This window comes from Dromiciops gliroides, chromosome 3, assembly GCF_019393635.1.
Source record: "Dromiciops gliroides isolate mDroGli1 chromosome 3, mDroGli1.pri, whole genome shotgun sequence".
Taxonomy (NCBI): domain Eukaryota; kingdom Metazoa; phylum Chordata; class Mammalia; order Microbiotheria; family Microbiotheriidae; genus Dromiciops; species Dromiciops gliroides.
Window position 1 is genome coordinate 340,882,247 of NC_057863.1, and position 25,072 is coordinate 340,907,318.

At 40.1% G+C, this 25,072-nt stretch overlaps 1 protein-coding gene across 1 annotated transcript in view; it reads left to right on the top strand.

The window, feature by feature from the left end:
* Window positions 1–249: 249 nt before the first annotated feature.
* Window positions 250–25,072, top strand: part of LOC122746658 (inhibitor of carbonic anhydrase-like) — a 95,069-nt gene continuing 70,246 nt past the window's right edge. Inside the window, 8 exon segments of the mRNA XM_043992455.1 lie at window positions 250–393; window positions 4,376–4,536; window positions 13,456–13,564; window positions 15,107–15,295; window positions 16,566–16,710; window positions 18,501–18,556; window positions 20,187–20,365; window positions 23,309–23,480. Of these exon segments, the coding sequence (XP_043848390.1) occupies window positions 351–393; window positions 4,376–4,536; window positions 13,456–13,564; window positions 15,107–15,295; window positions 16,566–16,710; window positions 18,501–18,556; window positions 20,187–20,365; window positions 23,309–23,480 (1,054 nt within the window). The 5' untranslated portion in view covers window positions 250–350.

Sequence of the window (25,072 nt, forward strand, 5' to 3'; positions counted from 1 at the left end):
CTTTTCCTTTATTTCTTCTCACCCCAATCTCACTAATCCATAATCCTTCCTTCTGCTCTGCCTTAAGCCTGCTCTCCTGGGCTGTAACAGACCCTGAGCCTTCCAGAAAATGGACTCATTATGTGTGTCTATGTGTGGAATGAGGGGAGGGGAGGGGTGGGTGAAAAGGTTGGGCAACTATTGAGCAACAAGGAAGGACAAACATAGATCGCTAATTCTGCTAACACAGTTCCTATCTCTCTGTAACAGGGCCAGGAAAGCAGCTAAGAAGCCATCTCAGAACCCAGGTGGTCATTCAGCGATAGACACCTTACCACCCCCTTGCTGCTCAACCCAGAATCAACAAAGAAATGCAACTCACCTTCCCTGCCTTATTATCCTTTGGGATATTAGGTAAGTAACCAGTGACTGGATATTAATTTAGAGGAGGAAGAATGCCAGCAATGGTGGGGGTGGGGGTGGGGTGGAGATGGTTTTGCAGTAACTGATCTCTTACAGGCAGCAGACAGATAGGGTGCCCCAGGAGTGCTCAGGTACATGCTAATGTACCAACAACCCTCATGACATGGTGGACCTGCCTTGGATCTAGAGCCCAATGTGGGCAGGGGTGTATTCTCAGGCTCTGGGGGAACCTCCATTGCCCACAGCCACCATCGTTACTCCTTTATACTTCCTTTCTCCATTTTTACTGCTTTCTTCTTTTCCACAAATGGGACTGGTTAGGGAAGAAAAAGGAGTCACATCTAGTGACCTGGTCACCAGACAGGCCAGAGTCCCTCTCCAACCCTCTTCCAGAGTCTTTCCAGATTAGTCAAAGATATAGATTCTGCTTTGCCTGCCCTGGTGGTACTTCTGCTTGGCGGAGCCCAGTGCCTGCTGAAGTCAGATGAACCATTTGCCTTCATCACCTCCCATCACCTGAAGCATCTTACTCTTATGGGGAAGCTGCAGCTGGCTGCTTCTGGCTCAGGGGGGAAATCAAGCTGGTTTTCCCCTTTGACTCGTCTGGCCACAATTTTAAACATCTCAATTTAGAATATATGGCCCTGGGATTGTAGTTGTTATGGGTAAGGAAAGCAATAAAAAGTGAAAAGTTTAAATTCAGTTCCCCAGTTCTTAAGCTCCTCCCTCCCTCCCTTCATGCAGAGTGTGAGGCCAAGAGGGCAAATTCCAGTTGGAAAGTTACCTTTTTGCCCCAAAAGATAAGGCTGAATATGTTGTTCTTTAATTTAGGATCAGGAGAAAAATTTTATTTAAAGAGGTCCATTGCAATGTTTGTATTTTTTTTTCTTTTCTTTTGGTGGAGCAATGAGGGTTAAGTGACTTACCCAGGGTCACATAGCTAGTAATTGTGAAGTGTCTGAGGCCAGATTTTAACTCAGGTCCTCCTGAATCCAGGGCCAGTGCTTTATCCACTGCACCACCTAGGTGCCCCTGCAATGTTTGTATTTTTAAAATAGTTTGTTTCATTTTAAAAAAAGAAGTTTAGTTAAGTTTTAGTTCCTTTAGGTGGTGCCCATTATGATTCTGCAGGCTCTGGAGTCAGGGGCCCTGGGATCACACTGGGGCTGTGGCACTTAGTGACCTATGACTTTGAAAAAATCCATTAACAGGCCTGGACCCTCATGCTTAAACTGAGGGGCTTGGACTTTGAAGAGTCTGCAAAGCTACTGCCCAAGAGCCATATCTGGCCTGCTGCCTGCCTGCTTTTGTATAGCTTCAAGTAAGAGTGTTTTTATCTTTTACATATTTATTTAAAATAGTTTGCTATAGTCTGTCAACCCCTCAAACAGACAGTCTCTGAGGTCTTTGAGGAAACACATATTCTCTCTAATTTAGCCTAGATAGATACTAGGGGCAGGCGGATGGTGCAGTGGATAGAGCACTGGCCTTGGAGTTAGGAGTTCAAATTCAGCCTCAAACATTTGACACTGTGTCACTTAGCCCCAAATGCCTCAAAACTGGGGCCATCTCCAGTCATCCTGATGTATAGATATCTGGCCACTGGACCCAGATGGCTCTGGAGGAGAGAGTGAGGCTGGTGACCCTGCACAGCCCTCCCTGACTTAAATCCAATTCACTGCAAGTCATGACACCATCTCCCAATGTCTTGGTCTTCTTTGGGAACAAAGGACAAACAACAACAGCCTTGTTACTTCTTTAGGCATAGTTAACATGTGTTTCCTGTAAGCAATGCAACAATAACACCCTAATAAAATGTGCTACAAATATGTACTTCAGCTCCATTCATCCTCTTGAATAACTTTGCAATAAAAACCTAATAGGTTTTATTTTGAAATTAACTTTTGGAGGCAGCTTTTTTTTTTTTTTTGGAGGTGGGGAAGCAAAATGAGGAGGCAAAGGAACCCTCAGCATTTCTCACAATATGAGTGTCCTCTGAAGTCACCAACAAGCATATTTAAAGGTGGCTATAGCTAAATCCCTAGCCTTGTCTTTACAAAAGGAATTTGAAGGCAACACACCTGTACTTGACACAAATGAAACAGTAGGTAGTCTCTGACTTAAATGGACTGCAAGGGTAGACTGGAACTCTTGACCAAGTTTGCTCCATTTTGTGGGAGGGCAAGGGATAAAAGAGGTTGGGAAGAGGGAGGAAGAGATCAAATAAACATAAATACAGAGAATGAAGTTTCTTGATGGTCTTAGGAAGTTGTAGAGTGATATACAACTTGCATTATGAGCTATATTGGACTATTTGCCAGACCCATAAATAACAAAGGATGGGTGGTACTTTGCTCCAAGATATTGAGACATGCTTCCTTCTTGACTGGAAGGTGGTGCTTCTCCTTCAATGGATGGATAGTGGAGGGCTGGAGGGGAGGGAGAGAGAAAATTTTGGAACTCAAAATTTAAAGATAAATGCAACAATTAAAAAAGAAAAGTAATCAAAAAGAAAATAGACAAAAATGAAGCTATTCAAATAGCCTTTTTTTTAAAAGTATAGCCAATTATTTTTTTAAAAGCCTAGGAGATTAAGGAGTTTTGTGTATATGTAGAAAGCAAAACAAACGCTTACAGGAAAATAGGTCTTAACCAGTTTTTTGAAATAAACAATTTAAATAAACAAACCATCTAGTCATCGGGAGATGATTAATAGAGATGTTGCTTTTTTAGTAATTAATTTGGAAATATCAGAACATACTCCTTGATTTCTATAGCATCAGGTAGGAGAATGAGTAAGGAAAATTAGTAACAGATTGAGAAAGAGGAAATCACCCCATCTAGAAGCCTGTATCAGTTACCAATGATCATGGATGATAAAGATATAATTTTTTAAAAAAATTAATTAATCAATCAATTATTTCCGTTACATGTAAAGATAGTTCTCAACTTTTGTTTATACAAGCTTTCCAATTTCAGATTTTTCTCCCTCCCTCCCCTCCCTCCCCCCTCCCCTAGACAGCAGGTAATCTGATATAGGTTACACACACACACATACACACACACACATATATATATATATATATATACACATAATAACATTAATCCTATTTCTGCATTAGTCATGTTATAAGAGAAAAATCAAGCAATGATGAAAAACCTCAAAATAGAAAAAACAACAGCACCAAAAACAAAAGAAATAGTATGGTTCATTCAGCATCTATACTCCACAGTTCTTTTTTTTTTTTCTTGGATTTGGAGATCCTCTTCTAGATAAAGATATAATTTTAATCCATAGGTAAATGAAGAACTTTGGTAAGACTTCTTTAGCAAAATAAAGGTTTGTTAAAAAATAAAACAGGGGCAGCTAGGTGGTGCAGTGGATAGAGCACCAGCCCTGGAGTCAGGAGTACCTGAGTTCAAATCCGGCCTCAGACACTTAATACTCACTAGCTGTGTGACCCTGGGCAAGTCACTTAACCCCAATTGCCTCACCCCCCCCCAAAAAAAATAAATAAAAAATAAAACAATACAAAAAGCAAACTGATGAACAAACTAATATAGGAGGAGAAGTTGTTTTCTTTTACTCCCCTTGGCTTTCCCAACCCCAACAGAAATGCTAATGGGTAAAAAAAAGGGGGAGGGGAACCCTAGCAGTACAATGAAGGGAAAACATCAGGAAAATAAAACTATCTGGTCTGGATAATAAAAAATTGATGGTAAAACAAACTCTCCGCTCATCTATCTTCTCCCAGGCCCACCAAGGACACAGCTGCCTATCTTATAGGTAATTATGGAGCATCCAAATGGAAACTTTGACCTGATGTACTCCTGAAAATGACTGCAACATGAGAGAGGATATGACTCTTGCTAAAAGCCCTGACTTGCCTCTTTTTTATTGTTGCCAGAAATATCTCTTCCAAAAAGATCACTTACTTCCCTCCCTCTCTCCCTCCCGGCTTCTTTTCCCTAGGGTTGTGCCTAGCTACCACAGAACAAGTGAGATGGTGTGTCCAATCAGACAATGAGCAGGAGAAATGTAATGAGCTTAAAGAGGTCCTAACAGGTACCACAAGCCCGAGTTTGACATGTGTAAAGAAAATTTCCTACAAGGACTGTTTCAGGGCCATCTGGGTAAGTATCTTGGGAGGAGGGGAAGGATGTCTTCTACTCAGCACTCTCAACTCCCATCTATTTCAATATACTGATATTTCCCTAGTTGACTCATCTAGGCAGTGAGATGGTGTGCTGCACAGAGTGCTGGGTTTAGAATCAGGAAGACCTGAATTCAAATCTTACCTCAGATACTTAACAGATGCTTGATCCCAAGGAAATCACTTAACATCTCTTCAACCACAGTTTCCACCATCTAAAATGAGAGGATTGGACTCAAAATCCTTGAAGGTCACTTTCAGCTCTAAATCCATGATCCTATTATCTTTAGAATTTTCCTGGTACTCAATAATTCTGGAAAATTATGCTTCCCCCAAGGAGCCTAGATGAGAACATTCAATACTGAGACAGAAAATGAAGATTTAAAAATAGAGAAAAATGAAAGAGGATAAAAATTTCAGAAATAATCGCTGCAAAGACAGCCACATTATTTAATTAATTAATTAATTAGCTTGTTTGTTTATTTCAGCTTGTAAGGAAGTGTTTTATTTTGTATACTTAGGAGTTTTGCAAATTAAAGTGAAGTGGGAATCAATTTAGGAATAACTGAATTGATGTGCATTTTGAGCTTAGAAATTTTGCTGAAAATCATATGAGACTCCTACTCATTTTCATAACAGATTCAGATTTGTAATTTTATAGCTAAGAAGAAAGGAAACCACTATATGTAGTTCCACACCCCCACCCCCACCCCCTTCTTGTGTCCTGCACCTTTAATTTTTAGTTTTAATTGAGATTAATTGATAGCCTCCCACCTGTACTAAGCCACATAGGTCCTCAGGAGAAAATTACAGCTAAATTTAAATTAAATTGAAAGGTTTACTAAAACCTTCTTCCCTTTGTCTAATCAGGCTAATGTGATTTTTTTTATTAGACAATACAACCCTTTGTCACCTTCTGATCTCTTCACCTGGAGAAGTTAGGAAGTTTCAAGAAACAGAATCACAATCATTCTTACAATGGTCTATGCAAACATGCTAAACTACATGTAAGGCTAGACCTCTTTAGTCTACCCATTTGTTAAAAAGATAGGAGAAAGGAAAGGAGGGGCAGGAATTGAAGAAAAGATCAGATCCCAACCCTACCCTTTTCACAGGTGATGTCTTCATCAATTTTAAAGGCTGAATAACGATTTTTTTCCTATTGATAAAGTATCCTTAGAAATTAAACAACTGATAACTAACTGAAGCTGATTTTGTTTTAATTCAGAAGCAGCTAGAAGGTAAGAGCTCTTTCTGCTCTTAAGGCTAAAAAGTTTAATAGGAAAATGATCTTATAAAACATGTAGCCAAGGACAGAAGGAATGCAGAAAATTGGAGAAAAAAAATTTTCATGGATGTGATTGGTTTGGAATATTGCTGTGGTCTAAGAGATGATGAACTAGTTCAATTGGAAAGGCATGTAAAGGCTTGGACTTTGTTTTTTTTTTTCAATTTCTTATTTATTTATCACATTACTTTTAAATGTAAATACATATAGCATTTCCTCTGCTCCCTTATTATGTCATGGAAGTTCTGAAAATGGAGGACAAACTTTGGCAGGGGATGCCAATTTGGTAAGCCTTTGAATGTGGATATAGTGACTCATAATTGGGGTACATGAGAAAAAAATACATATACGGAAGAATGAGCGGGGGAGTTGACATCAGATGAAGCTCACCTATTTTAAATGGGTAAAGAAGGGTTGAACACACAGTTTGGTATAGAAACATAAAACTCAATAGGGAAACAGGTGGGGATAGGATAGAAAAAGATTAAGAGTGAAGATAATATTAATGAGTGAATGGTCACTAGCAAAAAAAACCTTCTTGATCCCAAAAGGGAGATTAGAAGGGAAGAAAATTGCCTATTAGATGATTGGGGAGCAGCCAAACAAATTATGGTATATGAATATAAAGGAATACCATTTTGCCATAAGAAATAGCAAAAGAGAGACTTTCAGAGAGTCCTGGGTCATATGAATCATACAAGGAGAGCACCAATGTAAAGAAAAACAACTTAGAAAGATTGAAAAATTCTAATTGATGCAAGGGTCAACCATGTCTCCAGAGGACTTATGATTAAGTATGTAGCTTACCTAATGATAGACACAAGATATGGAGACAAGCATTTATGGGCAGAACAACTATGTGGATTTGTTTTACTTGACTATGTTTAGTTGTTGCAAGAGTTCTGGTTTTTTTCCACTTTTTTTTGGCTGGGCAATGGGGATTAAGTGACTTGCCCAGGGTCACACAGCTAGTAAATGTCAAGTGTCTGAGGCTGGATTTGAACTCAGGTCCTCCTGAATCCAAGGCTGGTGCTCTATCCACTGTGCCAACTGGCTGCCCCCTCCCCTCCACTTGTTTTTTTTTTTTTTTTTTGGTGAGGCAGTTGGGGTTAAGTGACTTGCCCAGGGTCACACAGCTAGTAAGTGTTAAGTGTCTGAGGCCGGATTTGAACTCAGGTCCTCCTGAATCCAGGGCCGGTGCTCTATCCACTTAGCCACCTAGCTACCCCTCCACTTGGTTTTTAATTGAGGAGAGAGATTTGAAGTAAAGTGAGACTAGCAATAGTGATGAAAAAAATAAGTCATTGTAACATTAAAAAATGTACAGTACTGACAAAAGCAGGACCGTTTTGAAAGTAGTGTATACATCGCCACATAACTGCCAAAATGATAAAATATAGCTTTGACTATATTACTCCACTGCTCAATAAAAGCTTCTGTGGGTCCTTATTACTTCTAGGATCAAGTATTTGATTTGGCATTTAAAGCCTTCACAACCTGACTTCAAACTTCATTTCCAGTTTTATTACACACTGTTCCCCTTCACACCCTCTACAATCCAGCCAAACTTGTCTTTTTGCTATTTCGTATCCACAAAATTCCACCCTCTGACTCCTTGCCACTGTACAGGATGTCTCCAATGCTTGTGATACACTCCATCATTACCTCGATCTTTACCTGTTTTTTTTTTTTTTTCAAAGCTTGGGGGCATTCTGGGAAGATGGGTGTGAGAAAACAATTATTAATAATGCATTTCTAGGAGAAACCCAGACATTAGTCTTTGCTGCTCCCTCCTCCTCACACCAGAAAACTGCCTGGGATGAGTTCACCCTAACCAAAGGAATGCAAATTGATTCTTTTGATTAGCTAGGGAAGACACACCAAGAGCAGGAACTTACCCTCTCTAAGACCACCCCTCAATTCATGTCAATCAATGGAGCTGAATGATGCTTAGATCAATGTGTGGTGATCTGCCTTTGCCAAAAGAGGACAAAGAGACTGGACCACAAGAAGCTTGCTCTCTTTTACTATCCACAAGCCCTCTCCTCTCTCTCTCTCTTGATGCTTACCCTCTTGGCTCAATATGTTGGGTATGTAATTGTTTAGGCCTGTAAGCCAATACTTTAATAATATGTGATATTAATTAATAATAAATGCTCACTGCCAAAACTGGTCCAAGAACCATTATTACATAAATAGCAATTAATATAGCAGCAACAATAATCCTAGTATATCCAACCTAGTTCCCAAATAATTTAAATAACACATGGGGGAGTAGGTCAGAAATTTCCAGGCTAAGCTCTAATGTCACTTCTCCATAGGATGCCATTTCCTGAAACTCCTAGTTGCTAGTGTCTTCCCACCAAACCTGCCTTTTCTTTTTTTTTTTTTCCATTTTTTTTTCAGTGAAGCAATTGGGGTTAAGTGACTTGCCCAGGGTTACACAGCTAGTAAGTGTTAAGTGTCTGAGGCCGGATTTGAACTCAGGTACTCCTGACTCCAGGGCCAGCACTCTATCCACTGTGCCACCTAGCTTCCCCCTGCCTTTTATTTTCTATATACTTATATATGGTTCTTAGGCGGTGCAGGAGGTAAGTGTTCTGGACCTGGAGTCAAGAAGACCTGAGTTCAAATCCAGCCTCAGGCACTTCATAATTGTGTGACCCTGGGCAAGTCACTTAACCTCTGTTTCCTTTGTTCCATCTGTTCCCCTGTAAAATAGGTTGTAATGATAAAATGAGATAATATTTGTAAGGCACTTTGCAAACTTTATATAAACCATAGCTAGTAATACTAGAAGGAGCAGCAGTAGATGTTGTTTTCCCTAACAGAATGTAAGCTCCACATGAGCAAGGAATGCTACATTTTTGTCTTTACATCCCCAGCATTTAGTATAGCACTTGGCATATAGGCACATAATAAGTGCTAATTGATGATCTTTAATGGTTATATTGATTATAAATGGAGAATACAAGAAAGGACCTTGCTGCTTAGTTCATATTTTCCTTTCCAAAGGAGACTTTTTTCAGACCTTCCTGCCTCCAGCTACTAGTGCCTTCCTCTATGAGATTACCCTCCATCCACTCTGTATAAATCTTGTAATACCTACTTAATTACATGTTGTCTCCACTATTAAGTCATGAGCTCCTTGAAGGCAGGGAGCATGGTTTTTGCCTTTCTTTGTATCCTCAGCACTTAAAACAATGCCTGAAACACTGTAAGTGCTTAGTAAATGATTCATGGCTGACAAAGCAGACAGACAGACAGAAGGGAAAGAAGGAAGGAAGGAAGGGAAAGAAAAGTGTACTATTTATTATAGGTAAATTTGTAGATGATAGATATTTTTAAAAAGGAAGTAATATGAAATGGAGACAAAATTATAATGAATAAGCTTGACCACAGAGAAGAGATATGAGAAGGCAACTCACTTACTTGCAAAGGTGAGGGACTATGGATATGAAAGAGTTAATTTAGATTTTTTTTTTTAAGTGAGGCAATTGGGGTTAAGTGACTTGCCCAGGGTCACACAGCTAGTAAGTGTTAAGTGTCTGAGGTTGGATTTGAACTCAGGTCCTCCTGACTCTAGGGCCAGTGCTCTATCCACTGCGCCACCTAGCTGCCCTAATTTAGATTTTAATCAATAAATAATTTAAATGTTTTGATGTATTGACTAGTTTTGCAGAAGTGTTTTTCTCTCTTTTAATTCTTTGTTATAAGAGATGGTTTTCTATGAAAGGGGGAATATACAGCAGGAATTATGGGGAATATATAAACAAAAACTATTCATAAAAATTATTTAAAAAAATTTTAAAAGCTGTTACAAATGTTTGAATATAGAGGACATTTTGCTCTGCCTCTGACCTCTTTGGGAGTAGATGCTTAGTAGGGGTATCACTGGGTCAATGGTTATATTTAGTTTAGTGACCCTTTGGACATAAATCCAAATTGTATACAGAATTGTTGGACCAAACTACAGCTACTACATATTAGTGTGTCTGTCTTCCCTGAAGTTCCTCCAACATTTATTAATTTTGTCTTTTGTCATGTTGGCCAATTTAATGGCTGTGAAATAAAACTTCAGAGTTGTTGATAAATTGTATTTTCTCTTTGGAAAACTGCTTCCTTTGACCTTTTGACATATTAGGAAATGGTTCTTGTTCTTATATATTTATGTCAATTGTGATACAGCTTGGATATCAGAGCTTTATTAGAGCTATTTGTTGCAAAGCTTTTATCCCCCTATTAGTTTTCCTCTAATTCTAATTGTACTGATTTTGCTCTTGCAAAAACTTTTCATTTTTATGTAATTAAAATTATTAATTTTATCTTTTATGATCACCTTTATTTATTTATTTTTTTCTCAACAAACACTTATTTTCCATTTACATGTAAGGATAGTTTTCAACATTCATTTTCATAAGATTTAGAGTTCCAAATTTTTCTCCCTCCCTTTCCTCCCCACCTCCACAAGATTGAAATCAGGTTATATATGTACAATCCACAATTGTTCTTTTTATCAGTTCTTTCTATAGCAGTGCATAGTATGCTTCCTCATTAGTTCCTTGGGATTGTCCTGGATCATTGTACTGCTGAGAGTAGCTAAATCATTCACAATTACTCATTGAAGAATACTGCTGTCACTACACAATGTCCTCTCAGCTCTGCTCACTTCACCATACATCAATGTTCATTAGTCTTTCAAGGTTTTTCGGGGATCATCCTGTTTGTCATTTCCTGTAGCACAAGTCCATTCCACTACAATCATATAACACAGCTTTTTCCATCATTCCTCAATTGATGGACATTCCCTTGATTCTCAATTCTTAGCCTCCACCAAGAGTTGCTATATTTTTTTGTACAATTTCCCCCCTTTTCTCTTTTTCATGATTACTATTGTTAACTGTTTCCCTTCCATCCTATTCCCTTCCCCATGATATTTATTCTATTATCCATCTTCTTTCATCCTGTCACTCTTCGAAAGGGATTTGCTTCTGTATGTCCCCTCCCCCACTCAGCCCTTCCTTCTTTTGCCCCTCTCTCTTTATCCCCTTCCCCTCCTATTTTCCTGCAGGGTTAGAGAGCTTACTCCACCCAATTGAGTGTGTACATTAGTCCCTCCTTGAGCCAATTCTAATGAGATTGAGGTCTTTGAGCCAATTTTAATGAGTGTTAGGCTCATTTACTGCCCAGATTAAATAGATTACTCCACCCAGTTGGGTGTGTCTATTAGTCCCTCCTTGAGGCAGCTCTGATGAGTTTAAGATCTTTGAGCCTTTTCTGATGAGTGTAAAATTCATTTACTGCCCTACTCCTCTCCCATCTCTTCCCCCACACCCCTGGACACTAGACCTGGCCTCAGACACAAGACAGTCACCCACTGTATGACCCCAGGTATGTCCCCCAGCTCCAATTTTTTTTTTATGGTTCTCTAGGGTCTTGTATTTGAAAGTCAAATTTTCCATTCAGTTCAGGTCTTTTCATCACAAATATCTGAAAGTCTTCTTTTTCATTAAAGTCCCATTTTTTCCACTGAAAGGTAATTGCTGGGTAGGTGATTCTTGGTCGTAATCCCATTTCCTTTGCCCTTTGGAATATCATATTCCATGCCCTCTGGCCCTTTAATGTAGAAGCTGCTAGATCTTGTGCTATCCTGACTTGGGCTCCACAGTACTTGAATTCTTTCTTTTTGGCAGCTTGCAATATTTCCTCCTTGACCTGAGAGCTCTGGAATTTGGCTATAATATTCCTAGGAGTTTTCCTTTTGGGATCTCTTTCTGGAGGTGATCAGGGGATTCTTTCAATTTCTATTTTAGCTTCTTCTTCTAGAATTTCAGGGCAATTTTCCCTGAGAATATCTTGGAAGATGGTGTCTAAGCTCTTTCCTTGATCATGGTTTTCAGGTAGATCAATAATTTTCAAATTATCTCTCCTGGACCTATTTTCCAGGTCAGCAGTTTTTCCCAGAAGATATTTCACATTGCCCTCTATTTTTTTATTCATTTGGATTTGCTTTATTGTGTCTTGGTTTCTCATAAAGTCACTGGCTTCCATTTGTTCAATCCTAATTCTTAGGCAATTATTTTCATCAGAGAGCTTTTGTACCTCCTTTTCCATTTGACTTTTCAAGCTGTTGACTTTTTTCTCATGTCTTTCCTGCATCACCCTCATTTCTCTTTCCATTTTTTTTCTCTACCTCTCTAATTTTATATTCAAAGTCCTTTTTGAGCACCTCTATGGCCTGAGACCAATTCATATTTTTCTTGGAAGCTTTAGATATAGGGGCCCTGAGGTTGACATCTTCCTCTGAGGGTGCCCCTTGGTCTTCCTTGTTACTGAAGAAACTTTCTATGGTCTTCACCTTTCTCTGTCTCCTCATCTTGCCTTTCTTTTACTAGACTTTTAGCTCCTTAAAGTGGGGCACTGTTTCCAGGCTGCACTATCCCAAGCTTAAGATGTCCCAGGTGGTATAATTTAAGGAGAATCAGGTTCTTCCCTGGCCTGGCCTTTTTCCTGGTCCTAAATGACCCCAGACCAAATTGCTAATCAACCAACTTTGTGTGTTATGGTTGTCAGCTCCAACAAGCCTGTGCCCCTCCCCCACCTGAGCCACTTCTACTCCAGCCTACCACTTGATTCTCAGTAGGGGTGTAAAATCCAAGTTCTGCCTTAGCACCAGTATAGACCCCTGTAGTCGCTCCCCTGCCCAGGGCTCAGCCCTCTCACCAGACTCTGAGCTTAGTTCCAGACGACACTGGTGATTCAGCTAATTCAGAGGCTTTGCGGGTTTCCTTCTCTGGTGAGGACTTCCTGGGACTGGATCTGTGTCAGGGTGACTGTAGGGTTGGGCCCGACTCCTGTATCAGCACAGCAGCTCCCTCCTTCTGACCTTCCAAGCCGTTCTTGGTTAGAAGATGATTTCAGCACATTCTTCTGTGAGTTTTGCTGCTCTGGGCATTTTCCTATGGTGTTATTTGGATGTTTTTTTGGAGCAATCATGTCATGAGTTCAGGAGCTAACTGCCTTTCCTCCGCCATCTTCTATGATCAACTTTAGCCCATGGTTAGCAAAGAAATCTTTCCCTAGAGTTACTTTATACAAGGTACTTCTTTACATTCTCCTCTAATTATTTTGAAATGTATTCATTTGTATTTAGGTCATGTAATCATTTGGAATTTATTGTGGTATATGGTATAGGATGTTAATGTAAGACTAGTTTTTGCCAAGCTGTTCTCCAGTTTTCCTAGAAGTTTTGTTGAGAAGGGGGTTCTTACTCTAGTAGTTGGTGGTGAACTTTTTCATGAATTTATAGGAAGGGAGGTTTATATTTTAGTGAAAGGTATTTCCCATTTATGAGGTCTGTGGGACACTGGAATGAGTTACTATGAAAGATTAAAGAGAAAGGTCATTTACCCTCCCCCTGCCCCTTAATGAAAGAGAACCATCTGCCATGTTTATGTGCTATCTGTTAAAAGACTAAGCCATACAATAGATAACCTCATGATGATTCTTCTAGTCCTAAAACCGATTTTCTATCAAATACAAACCTTAAATAAATTCCAAATCTTTTTTTCAGAGGTAAAGGACTTCAATTTTGTTTTACATCTCTTGCAGAACAATGAAGCTGATGCCATTTCTGTAGATGGTGGCTTAGTCTATGAAGCAGTTATGGACCCCTTTGATCTGAAGCCTATCATAGCTGAAGACTATGGCTCTGAAAAAGGTGAGTTCTCACTCAATTGGGTATAGTAATCTATCTTACACTGCAGGAAAGTAGGAGGGGAAGGGGATATGGGGGGAAGGGTGAAAGAAGGGAGGGCAGACTGGGGGAAGGGGCAGTAAGAAGCAAAACACTTTTGAAGAGGGATAGGGTGAAAGAAGATAGAAAATAGAGTAAATATCACGGGGAGGGAATAGGATGGAGGGAAACATAGTTAAGAATAGTAACTGTGAAAAAAATTTGAAGCAGAGGCAAAAGCAAGGTAAGATGATGATGGTGATTGTTGATAATGATGACTGATGATGGTGGTGATTGATTGATGATGATAAAACATATGGTACTTTGCTGGGCTATTGCTAAAAAAATTCTTTGTCAGGTATAAGGTACTTATATAAATGTTATCTATTATTGTTATTACAATGATCAACCTCATGGATTTATTGTAAGGAAATCTCTCTTTAAAGTACTATATAAATGTAGTTTAACATAAAAAAATTATGAGCAGAAAGCTATCAGAAAAACCTGGAAAGACTTACATGAGCTGATGCAAAGTGAAATGTACTCTATACAAAATAACAATATTGTAAGATGATCTGCTGTGACTGACTTAGCTATTTTCAACAATACAATGATCCAAAACAACTCTGAAGGACTTATGAAAAGTTCAATACATCTACATAGAAAGAACTGATCATATTTGAATACAGATTGAAGCATAATTATTTGTTAGTTCCTTTTTCTAAAGTTTTTTTGGTCTGTTTTCTTTCACACACACACACACACACACACACACACACACACACACACCCCACACCTACCTCCCTTGGCAACTTCCCCAAGTTCTACTGGCATTAAGCTGGTTGGGTCCCAAAGGACAATTTGCTATCATCTCCTTAGGGTTCTAGGGTTACCCTTTGGAAGTTGGGTTTTCTCATTTATGTTTAGTAAAGACTCATGGAAAATTCCCCATATTTAAGTATTTGGGAGCACCTTGTCCTGTATTGGTTACAGGTAGGTAACCCTCCGGTTGAATTTTCATATGGCATGGTTACTTAACTATAACCAGTACAGAGTAAGGTGCTCCCAAATGTAAGGTATGTATATGAGACCGAGGATGACTCAATGCTACCTTAGGACTAGAAGTCCTTTTTTTTTCCTTTGTGGAATCCTTGTGAAGTTCCCCTTAGGTGTTGTTTTCTGCTGGGTTCAACGGTAGGTGCCCTTGTAGAGTAGCCAAGTTAGCTGTTCCTGGTGGGCTTAATTAGTCCTCCATGTGCCCTTCCAATCTCAATGCAGACTCTGTTATTAGCCACTGCTGCTCCAGGGACACCATGCCCCCAAACCCAAATGTTCCAAAAAAAGTCAGTCTGAAAAGGTAAGCTGGATCCTGATTGTAAAGGCCAATTTGAATTAGATTAAGAACTCCTTCCTCAAAATTTTGCTAGGCAAGTCAACTGAGATCCTTCCTTTTGAGGTCCCTTGTCATCTTCCTGTCCCCTGAGACTATTGCTCTGAGAATCTTCCCTAATCCCCCATCTCTTATAGAACGGCAAATTTACTCCTTTGCTGTGGCTGTTGTGAAGAAGGGAACTGATTTCCGACTCAGGGATCTCAAAGGCAAGAAGTCCTGCCACACTGGCCTAGGCATGTCAGCTGGCTGGATCATCCCCATTGAGAAACTTGTGGAACTTGGCATGTTGAACTGGAACAATATTGATGATCCCATTGAGAAAGGTAAGCTGACAAGTGGAATGAAAGCACTCAATACAGTGAGTGGCTCCTGGTGGCCTGAAACTCTATTTTAAAAAATGATGTTTTAAGACCAATATGGAAATGTGTTTTGCATGACTGCACATGTATAACCCATATCTAATTGCTTGCCTTCTCAAGGAGGGAGGAGAAGGAGAAAAAAATAATTTGAAACTCAAATTTTAAAAAATGAATATTAAAAATTGTTATTACATATCACTGGGAAAAGTAAATTTTTTTTTATGAGGCAATTGGGGTTAAGTGACTTGCCCAGGGTCACACAGCTAGTAAGTGTCAAGTGTCTGAGGCCGGATTTGAACTCAGGTCCTCCTGAATCCAGGGTCGGTGCTTTATCCACTGTGCCACCTAGCTGCCCCTGAAAAAGTAAAATATTAAATAAATATATTTTAAGATGATGTTTTACAAAGCTAGCAATCTTTATTTGCATTTGTGTGTGTTTTGGGCACACTTTGAGCAATGTATGAACTGAGATATTCAGGAAAAGGTTATCTAGACCAGAGACTCTGAACCATTTTTGTGCCCTGACCCCTGTGGCAGTTTGGTAAAACCTGTGGGCCCTTCCCAGAAGACTGCTTTTAAATACATCAAATAACATATGAACAATTATAAAGGAAACTCATTAAATTTAAAAATAGTGATCAGAATATTGGTTTTTTTGGTGAGGCAATTGGGGTTAAGTGACTTGCCTAGGGTCATGCAGCTAGTAAGTGTTAAGCGTCTGAGTCCAGATTTGAACTCAGGTCCTCCTGAATCCAGGGCGGGTGCTCTATCCACTTTACCACCTAGCTGCCCCTGATCAGAATATTTTAAAAAAGAAGTCTTAAGAACCCTTGAGTTCTAGACAGATGAGAACAAGTAACAGGCACAATGCATTTTAGCCACTTGAGAGGTAAACACCAAATCTTTCAGTGAATAAAAATTGTATTTTGTAAAAGATGCATCTTCTGAAGCTTTGGATTTTTATTAAATTTCTTATTTCTTACATGAAGTTTAATTTCCTGCATGCCCACCTGCATTTTGATACTCAAATCACACACACACATACTCACATCACATAAACATACACTTACACACATGCTCACACCACACAATGCACATACATGCATAAACACACATACTCATACCACACATGTGCATACATACAATACACACTATGGTCACATCACGTGCACACAGACATGACATGCACATGGAGTCCTCAGTTGTTTCATGGCATGTCTTTTTCTCCATGCAGCAGTAGCTGAGTTCTTCTCTGACAGCTGTGTGCCCTGTGCTTTTTGGACAAACTCTGAGTTGTGTCGCTTGTGCATTGGAGCTGGGCCTGACCATTGTGCCTGCTCAGACAGAGAACCTTACTTTGGTAGCTCAGGAGCCCTCAGGTGAGTTGGACCCACCACTTAATTGCAGTTCAGATATCATCTGGCCTGTGGTGAACATTTTCTATCTCCTATAAATTTATTCTGGTCCCACTAAAAACATTATTTTAGCTTCAACCATCTTCCCTGTATCTTCCCCATCACAGCTGAGTAGAAAAACAAAAAGTTGTCTATGCTTCTCTTCCCTTCTTTTCTTTTAAAAAAGTTTTTGTTGGGTAGTAAGTGCTACAGTGGATAAAGCACTGGCCCTGGATTCAGGAGGACTTGAGTTTAAATCCGATCTTAGACACTTGACACTTGCTAGCTGTGTGACCCTGGGCAAGTCACTTAACCCTCATTGCCCTGCAAAAACAAAAAAACAAAACAAAAACTTTTATTGATATTTTCTGCTTCTTAAATCACCATAGTTGTCCCAAGTCTTCCCTTCTACCTCCCACAAAACCCTCCCGTATGATAAATGGTATTTTTTGAGAGAGAAAAAAAAAATCAGCACAATTGATTGATACACTAGAAACGTCCCAAAACAAATGCAACGTATATCCGCTATGGACCTCTCACCTCCACCAAGGAGGCAGGTCAGGGATGTCTTCTCATCTCTCTTCAATCAAGTCCTATTGATCTTTATACTTTTGTTGCATTGGCTTTTTTTTGGTGGGGCAATGAGGGTTAAGTGACTTGCCCCGGGTCACACAGTTAGTATATTGGCTTTTGACTTTTTGGAGGATCATTTTTCTTTCCATTTACTGCAGTCACTCTGTGCATATTATTTTCTTGACTGTTCTTCCTTTACTCTGTTTCAGTTCATGTAGATCTTCTCCATGATTCTCCATGTTCACCAGAAACAGCATTTTTATTTTTTTGCAGGGCAATGAGGGTTAAGTAAGTGACTTGCCCAGGGTCATGCAGCTAGTGTCAAGTGTCTGAGGTCAGATTTGAACTCAGGTCCTCTTGAATCCAGGGCCGGTACTTTTTATCCACTGTACCACCTAGCTGCCCCACAGACAACATTTCTTACAGCCCCATAATGTTCCACTACACTCATGTACTTCCATTTGATTGGCCATTCCCCACTTGATGGGAGGTTACTTTTCACTTAGGTGAAAAATTCACATCCTTTGAGCTGGAAGGAGTCCCAGGGGCCATCTCACCTAACCCCTCCCTTTTAGAGATGGGGAAAACCAGCTCAGGGAACTTCAGTGATTTGCTTTAGGTAACACAGTGTGTCATTTGAAAATATTGGGGGAGGAAGCATGTCCCTGTTCTAAGTTATTGGGGAATTTAGCTGGGATTTCTAATATATTGCTACTTATAAATTAGGCTATTGCACCAGTTTTTGGCTGCAAGCATTTATTATTAATATGACTGCGTGTAAACCCAGCATAGAAATCTAGGAAGGGAGGGGTAGGGGTGCTGGGCAGAGGCAGCCCCTGGGTAAGGTAAGTCAGTATCTGGGAGAGGTGCAGTGTTAACCTCTGGACTCCCTTGCTGCCATATGCACCATATCATTGCATATTAAGTGCTGATTTGTGTGGTATAGACTCATGGTGCAGTGGAAAGAATCCTAGACTTAGAGTCAGGAGACCTGGGTTTGCCTCCCAGCTCTGCCATTTACTACCTGTGTGACCTTGGAAAAGTCACTTTACTCTTCAGGGCCTCAGTTTCCAAATGAGGAGGGTTGAATTAGATGATCTCTGAGGTCCCCACCAGAGCAGAAATTCCATGACCATGACTACAGCAGGAGGCCAGATGATGGCTGAACTCTAACCCTTCACGTGCTTCCCTTTTTTTTTTAGGTGCCTGAAGGATGGTGCCGGAGAGGTCAGTTTTATGGAGCACACAACTCTTTTGGGTAACTACCAGGGCCTAGAAATCCAACTCACCTCTCGCTGACTCTATTTCCTACCCTCGTGCTGTTCCTTATCTCCCTCCTAGGAAGGGGGGGAATGCTCTATGTGATGATCTTATGTTTAGCCTAGACTTCCTCCTCTGAAAGTTATACTCAGGCTGATAACACTTTTTAGGTCAGTATTTGAAACCATACATCATGAGCTCCCATCCCATTGTTCTTCCCCTACCAGACCACATCAAGGGACACATTAACTCAAAGCAAAGGCATTTAATTAAACAGAATATCAATATTAAGAATAAAGAGGGGTGGGGCAACTAGGTGGCGCAGTGGATAGAGCACCGGCCCTGGAGTCAGGAGTACCTGAGTTCAAATCCGGCCTCAGACACTTAACACTTACTGGCTGTGTGATCCTGGGCAAGTCACTTAACCCCAATTGCCTCACTAAAAAAAAGAAAAAAAAAGAATGAAGAGGGGCAGCTAGGTGGCACAGTGGATAAAACACTGGCTCTGGATTCAGAAGGACCTGAGTTCAAATCTGGCCTCAGACACTTGACACTTACTAGTTGTGTGACCCTAGGCAAGTCACTTAACCCATGTTGGCCACCACCCCCCCCCCCAAATAATGAAGAAGAATTCCCTCCTTCCTCAAACACAGGGTACACCCTTCCACAGATTCCCACCACCAGGGGAAGAGGAAATACACACAGACATCAAGGATCACATCCCAACTGGATCCCAATCAAAAAGCCAAGTCAACAAATATTAATCCCTTACTATGTGCCAGGTACTGTGCTGAGCTCTGGAAATACAAATACAAGCAGGAATAAAGGCTGTCCCTAACCTCAAGGAACTTACATTTTAGCAAGGGAAAATAATACATAAAAGGAAGCTGAAAAAGTTGGAGGTGATGGGAAGACATACCTACCTGTACCAGATACAGTAGTAGGGTAGGGAAAGTTCAGAAAGTGGTCAGAATTGCAGCCTGGAACGACATGGTTGGCCTGGCTATCCTCTTTATTTTTATTTTTTAATTTTATTTTTGCTGGGCAATGAGGGTTAAGTGACTTGCCCAGGGTCACACAGCTAGTAAGTATCAAGTCCTCCTGAATCCAGGGCCGGTGCTTTATTCACTGGGCCACCTAGCTGCCCTTTGGCTATCCTCTTTAAAATAAAGGCTCTGCAAGGAACCAGATAATCAGAGGGAGAAGTCTCAGGGGAAGTGGATATTTCCACTGTGGAAAGTAGTCCAAGGGTAGGGTGAGTTTCCAGGGGGAAGAGGTTTCTATGTCATGGTAGAGAATACCTTTCTGCCCGCAGAGCTGTTTCTTTATACTTACCTAAGAGGTGGTGTTACCATCGTCTTTTCTGCTGGACGGTTTGTTTTCTTGGTGAGTGGCTGAGGTCATCAGCAGCTTCTCTGCCGAGCTGTTACTGCCATCTGCTGCTTTTCTACTGAATTGTCATCGGTTTTAATAGTTTTGCCTCCGGTGAATTTGGCCTGACAAGCTGTGATCTGTCCCAATCTCTCAGGAGGAAATCATGAGAAAACTAAAGGGTGGATGACACAGGGGATGGCTTTTTTCTTTAGAACTGTGCACATTTGCTTTGGTTTTGTTTTCGATTCTTTCAGAGACACTCCCAACTGGGGCTGAAAGGGATGAATTTGAACTACTCTGTGAGGATAATACCAGGAAGCCAGTGGATGAGTACAGGAAATGTCACCTAGGCAGGGTCCCTGCTAATGTTGTCGTAGCCCGAAGAGTGAATAGTAAGGAGCATCTGATCTGGAATCTTCTCTCAGAGGCGCAGGTACGGGCCGTCTTCTCTTCATGCTTAGTTTTCCTTATTTGGACCCTCAAGGATTTCTCCTTCTCTACCCTTCTTCCTGCCCCTCTTGAGGCAGCTAGACGGCACAATGGATAGAGCGCTGGTCCTGGGGACAGGAAGACCTGAGTTCAAATACAGCTTCCTGTCTGCCTCAGATTCTTCAAGGGTAAAATGGGAATAATAACAGCACCTACTCCCTGGGGTTGTTGTGAGGATTAAATATTTGGGAAGTCCTTATCATGGTGCCCCGCAGGTAGTAGGCGCTTTAATGAATGCTTTTTCCCCCCTTGTTAAATACTTTCTAATTCTAGCAGATACCTCTACCTACTCCAACCCTCCCAATAACAAAAACACCTATTACAGTAATTATACTTTACCTGTACACAGCACTTTATAGCTTATAAGACTCTTTCAGGTGCACTACTTTCCATTGCCATTAAGACAATATATTGTAGTGGAAAACTAACTGAACTAGAAGTCGGAAGACTTGGGTTCGAATTCTGGCTTTGCTTCTAATGGCCTTGGGCAATTCACTGCAACTATGGAGACCTTGGCTTCTTCATTTCTAAAATAGAAATAATATCAGAATAAATGAAATGCTTCAGTTCCTTGTAGCCTTGAAATGCTCTGTAAACATAAGTCATTCTTATCTCCTTTGATTCTCACAACATCCCTGTGAAATTGGCAGGGCTGGTACTATACCAATTTATAGATGAACAAGCCAAGGTTTAGAGATGGTAAGAAGAATTTGAACTGGAAGCCAAGTCTTTGGATTTTGTCAGCATTTATTAAACACCTAATATTTGCAGTACACTTTGCCAGGGGCTGGACAAAAGGGCAAAAAAAGAAATAGCTCCTGCTTTCAATGAGTTTATATCTGGTAAAGGCAAAACAGTTATATAAAGTGTCTTTATTTGAATCAGTATAACTCAAACACAATTGGAGGTCTGAGTGTCATTGACCTTAATAAAAACAAAAAGAGACAAAACCAAAATACTATCACAAAAAAAAAAAGCCAAGAAATGTGCTCTTACTTCCAAATATCATGTATTATAGCTGTTCAAACTTCATCCTATCCTACATATTCATGGAAAAAACTGTTCTTTATGGAGACTATATATCTCATTGAGACAGCCTTACTTTCAATATCAGATGGCACATAAGATATTGCAAAAGAGCCAAAGTTTGGTCATTTCAGAGATTCTCTTAAAAAGAGATGCTGACCTGACTAATGGGAAGATGTTTTATATGACTGCACATATTTAACTTATACTGAATTGCTTGAGTCCTTAAAGGGGTGGGGAGGGAGGGAGGAAGAGAATTTGGAACATAAAGCTTTTTTTGTTTTGTTTTTGTTTTTGTTTTTAGTGAGGCAATTGGGGTTAAGTGACTTGCCCAGGGTCACACAGCTAGTAAGTGTTAAGTGTCTGAGGCCGGATTTGAACTCAGGTACTCCTGACTCCAGGGCCGGTGCTCTATCCACGAACATAAAGTTTTAAAAATTGATGTTAAAATTTGTTTTTACATATAACTTGGGGGAAAATTCTAAATAAATACAAAGAAAAAAAAGTGACACTGTCCACCATACATTGGTGCCTCACTATTCCAGCATGTACTCTAGAAACGCCCAAATCCATGAAACCCACCTTCTACATTGCTGACTCATTGATCAGGATTTCATGAACCTATGCCTATCTGCCAGGTCATGCTAAGGTATGCCATCAATCAGTGGTTTATAAACATTTTGGTGTCAGGACCTCTTTATAGTCTTTTGTGGGGGGAGGGGGTGGGGCAATGAGGGTTAGGTGACTTGCCCAAGGTCACACAGCTAGTAAGTGTCAAGTGTCTTGAGGCCAGATTTGAACTCAGGTCCTCCTGAATCCAGGGTCGGTGCTTTATCCACCGCACTGGACCTCTTTATAGTCTTAAAAATCATGGAGGACTCCATCCCCAAAGATTTATGTTCATGGGTTATACCTATCTATATTTACTGTATTAGGAAATTAAAACTATGCAATCCATCTACAGTGAAAGAACTGATGGTATCTGAATACAGAGTGAAGTATAATTTTTTTTAGTTGTTAGTTCCTCTTTCTAAAGTTCTTTTGTCTGTTTTCTTTCACAACTAATATGGAGATGTTTTGCATCACTGCACATGTATAACTTATATTGAATTGCTTGAGTTTATGGGGAGGGTTAGGGAGGGAGGGAGGAAGAGAATTTGGAACACAAAGTTTTAAAAAAAAGTGATGTGAAAATTTTTTTACATGTAACTTGGAGAAAATTCTAAATAAATAATTTTTAAAAAATTAAAACTGATCAATTAAAAAATATTTGTTCTTTAACTCATCTAAAAATAACAGACCCATTATATGTTAACATAGATAACATTTTTAAAAACATATATTTTCAAAAAAAAATGTTAGTGAGAAGAATGACATTGTTTTCCAAATTTTTGCAAATCTCCTTAACGTCTGGCTTAATAGAAGATAGCTGGATTCTCATAGCTGTTCTGGATTCAATCTGATGTGACATGTTGTTTTGGTTGAAATGAAGCATGTAAAGAAAACCCAGCCTCACACAGACATGAAGTTGGAAAAGGGAGGAATGTTTAATAAGCAAACAACATCTTAGTATTATTTTGAAAGTAGTTTTGACCTCACAGACCCCCTGAAATGGTCTTGGGAACTGAAAAATGAGAAGTCCTGCCACAGAGAAATCTACCACAAACTCTCTAGCCACAATCATATCTATATTTCCGTCTATGGACCTATTTTATTCAAAGATTCCTTTCCCATTTTGGCCTCTTTCCTTTTGCCCCAAGGATTATCCTTTTGTGGTCTTCTTTTCTTGACCTTTTAAGCCTTGACTTACCTCCTCCCTAGTCATCTGCTTTCACTCATGGCTCTCTCTTCCCTTAAATAGGAAAGGTTTGGCAAGGGCAAACTGGAGACATTCCAACTCTTTGGTTCTCATCATGGAAAGGACCTGCTGTTTAAAGACTCCACAAACAGGTTTCTGAGGCTCCCTCCTAGGATGGATCATGAACAGTACCTGGGTTACAAGCACATGAAGGCCTTGAAGACTTTGAAAATGCGTAAGCAAAGTCTCTGGGCCATGCCAGAGTGGGCTGGGCAGTCAGGCGGGAGCAGCCTAGTTTTGTTGCAGGCATTGAGAGAGATCTTAATACTTTGAAGAATATGGTCCTTAGTATCCAAAAACATTTCCCTAGAATGAATGAATGAATGAGGTAAATGAACAGTGTTACTAATACCCAGAGATTTAAACAACCCTATTCCCACAGATTTTCACAGATTTCCAGACTCGCAACTTTTTGATCTATTGGCAAGCCAGCCCAGTTACTCCCTTACCATAATTTTCTTTTCACCTGAGTCTGGTGAGCCACTAGACACAGTCAGCTTCTTCACCTTTGTTGTGATGTGGGCTCTTCTGGCACTTTGGTGAAGCCTATAGACCCCCTACTCAAAATATTTTAAAAGAAAATTTCATAATTAGAGGAAATGTTAAATTCTGGCTAGAGGTTAGTGAAAATAAGGATGTTTTTCTTTTTCCAATTGAAATTTCCAGCTCTCCTGCAATCTATCCACAACCCCCAGATTAAGAACCTCTGTGCTAGATTGTTTAATACTAAGGTGAGATGCTGGCACACACATTTCAGGACACCTATGCTGAGCCTCTGTGCTGCCTCCTCCCAATGCCTATTAATGAAGCCCAGAGAAAGTTTTCAGAACATCCTGTCCAATTTCATGCTGTGAAATTCCTTCCCTCAGCCTGAGAGACCAGGAAATCTCTCTTGCTTTCCCAGTTTCAACCTGTCACTACTGAAGAAATGCAACATCCTAAACTTTCAGAGCAATAAGGAATTTTACAATAATCTGGTCCTCTCTATTCATTTTCTAGATGGGGAAATTGAAACCTCAGGAAGGGAAACTGACCTGCTACAAATTGCACACCAGTGTTAAGGCAGTCAGTTTACTTTGGAAGTATGTGGAAAGTTGCTTGTCAACCAAGCACCATCCCACTAAAAGGAGAGAGAACTAGGCTGGGAGTCAGAAGACATGGGTTTGAATTCTGGCCCTGTACTTTCCTATGTGAATTTGGACAAATCATTTCATTCAGTTTCTTCATCTGCAAAATAATGAGATTGGACTAGATGATTTCTAATGCCTTCCTGCCTTACCTTACACATTATTCCCCAACACATATTCTTCAATTCAGTGACTCTGGTCTTCTGGCTGTTTCTTGAACAAGACACTCCATCTCTCTGCTCTGGGCATTCTTTCTGGCTGTCCCCCATGCCTACAACACTCTCCCTCCTCCACTCTCACTACTGACCTCCCTGGCTCCCTTTAATTCCCAGATGCAATCCCACCTTCTACAGAAAGCCCTCCCTGATCTCCCTTAATTCTAGTGCCTTCTCTCTATTGATTATCTCCCATTTTTCCTATCTATAGCTTGTTTGTACACAGTTGTTTGCAAATTGTGTTGCCCATTAGACTGTAAGCTCCTTGAGAGCAGGGACTGTCTTTTTCCTTTCTTTGTATGCTCAGCCCTGAGCACATAGTTGGTGCTTAATAAATACTTGTTGACTTACTAAACTTCCAACTCTAGATCTTCCAATTTACTAATATTTTTATTTATCTTTCTTCCCCGATAACTACTCTACTT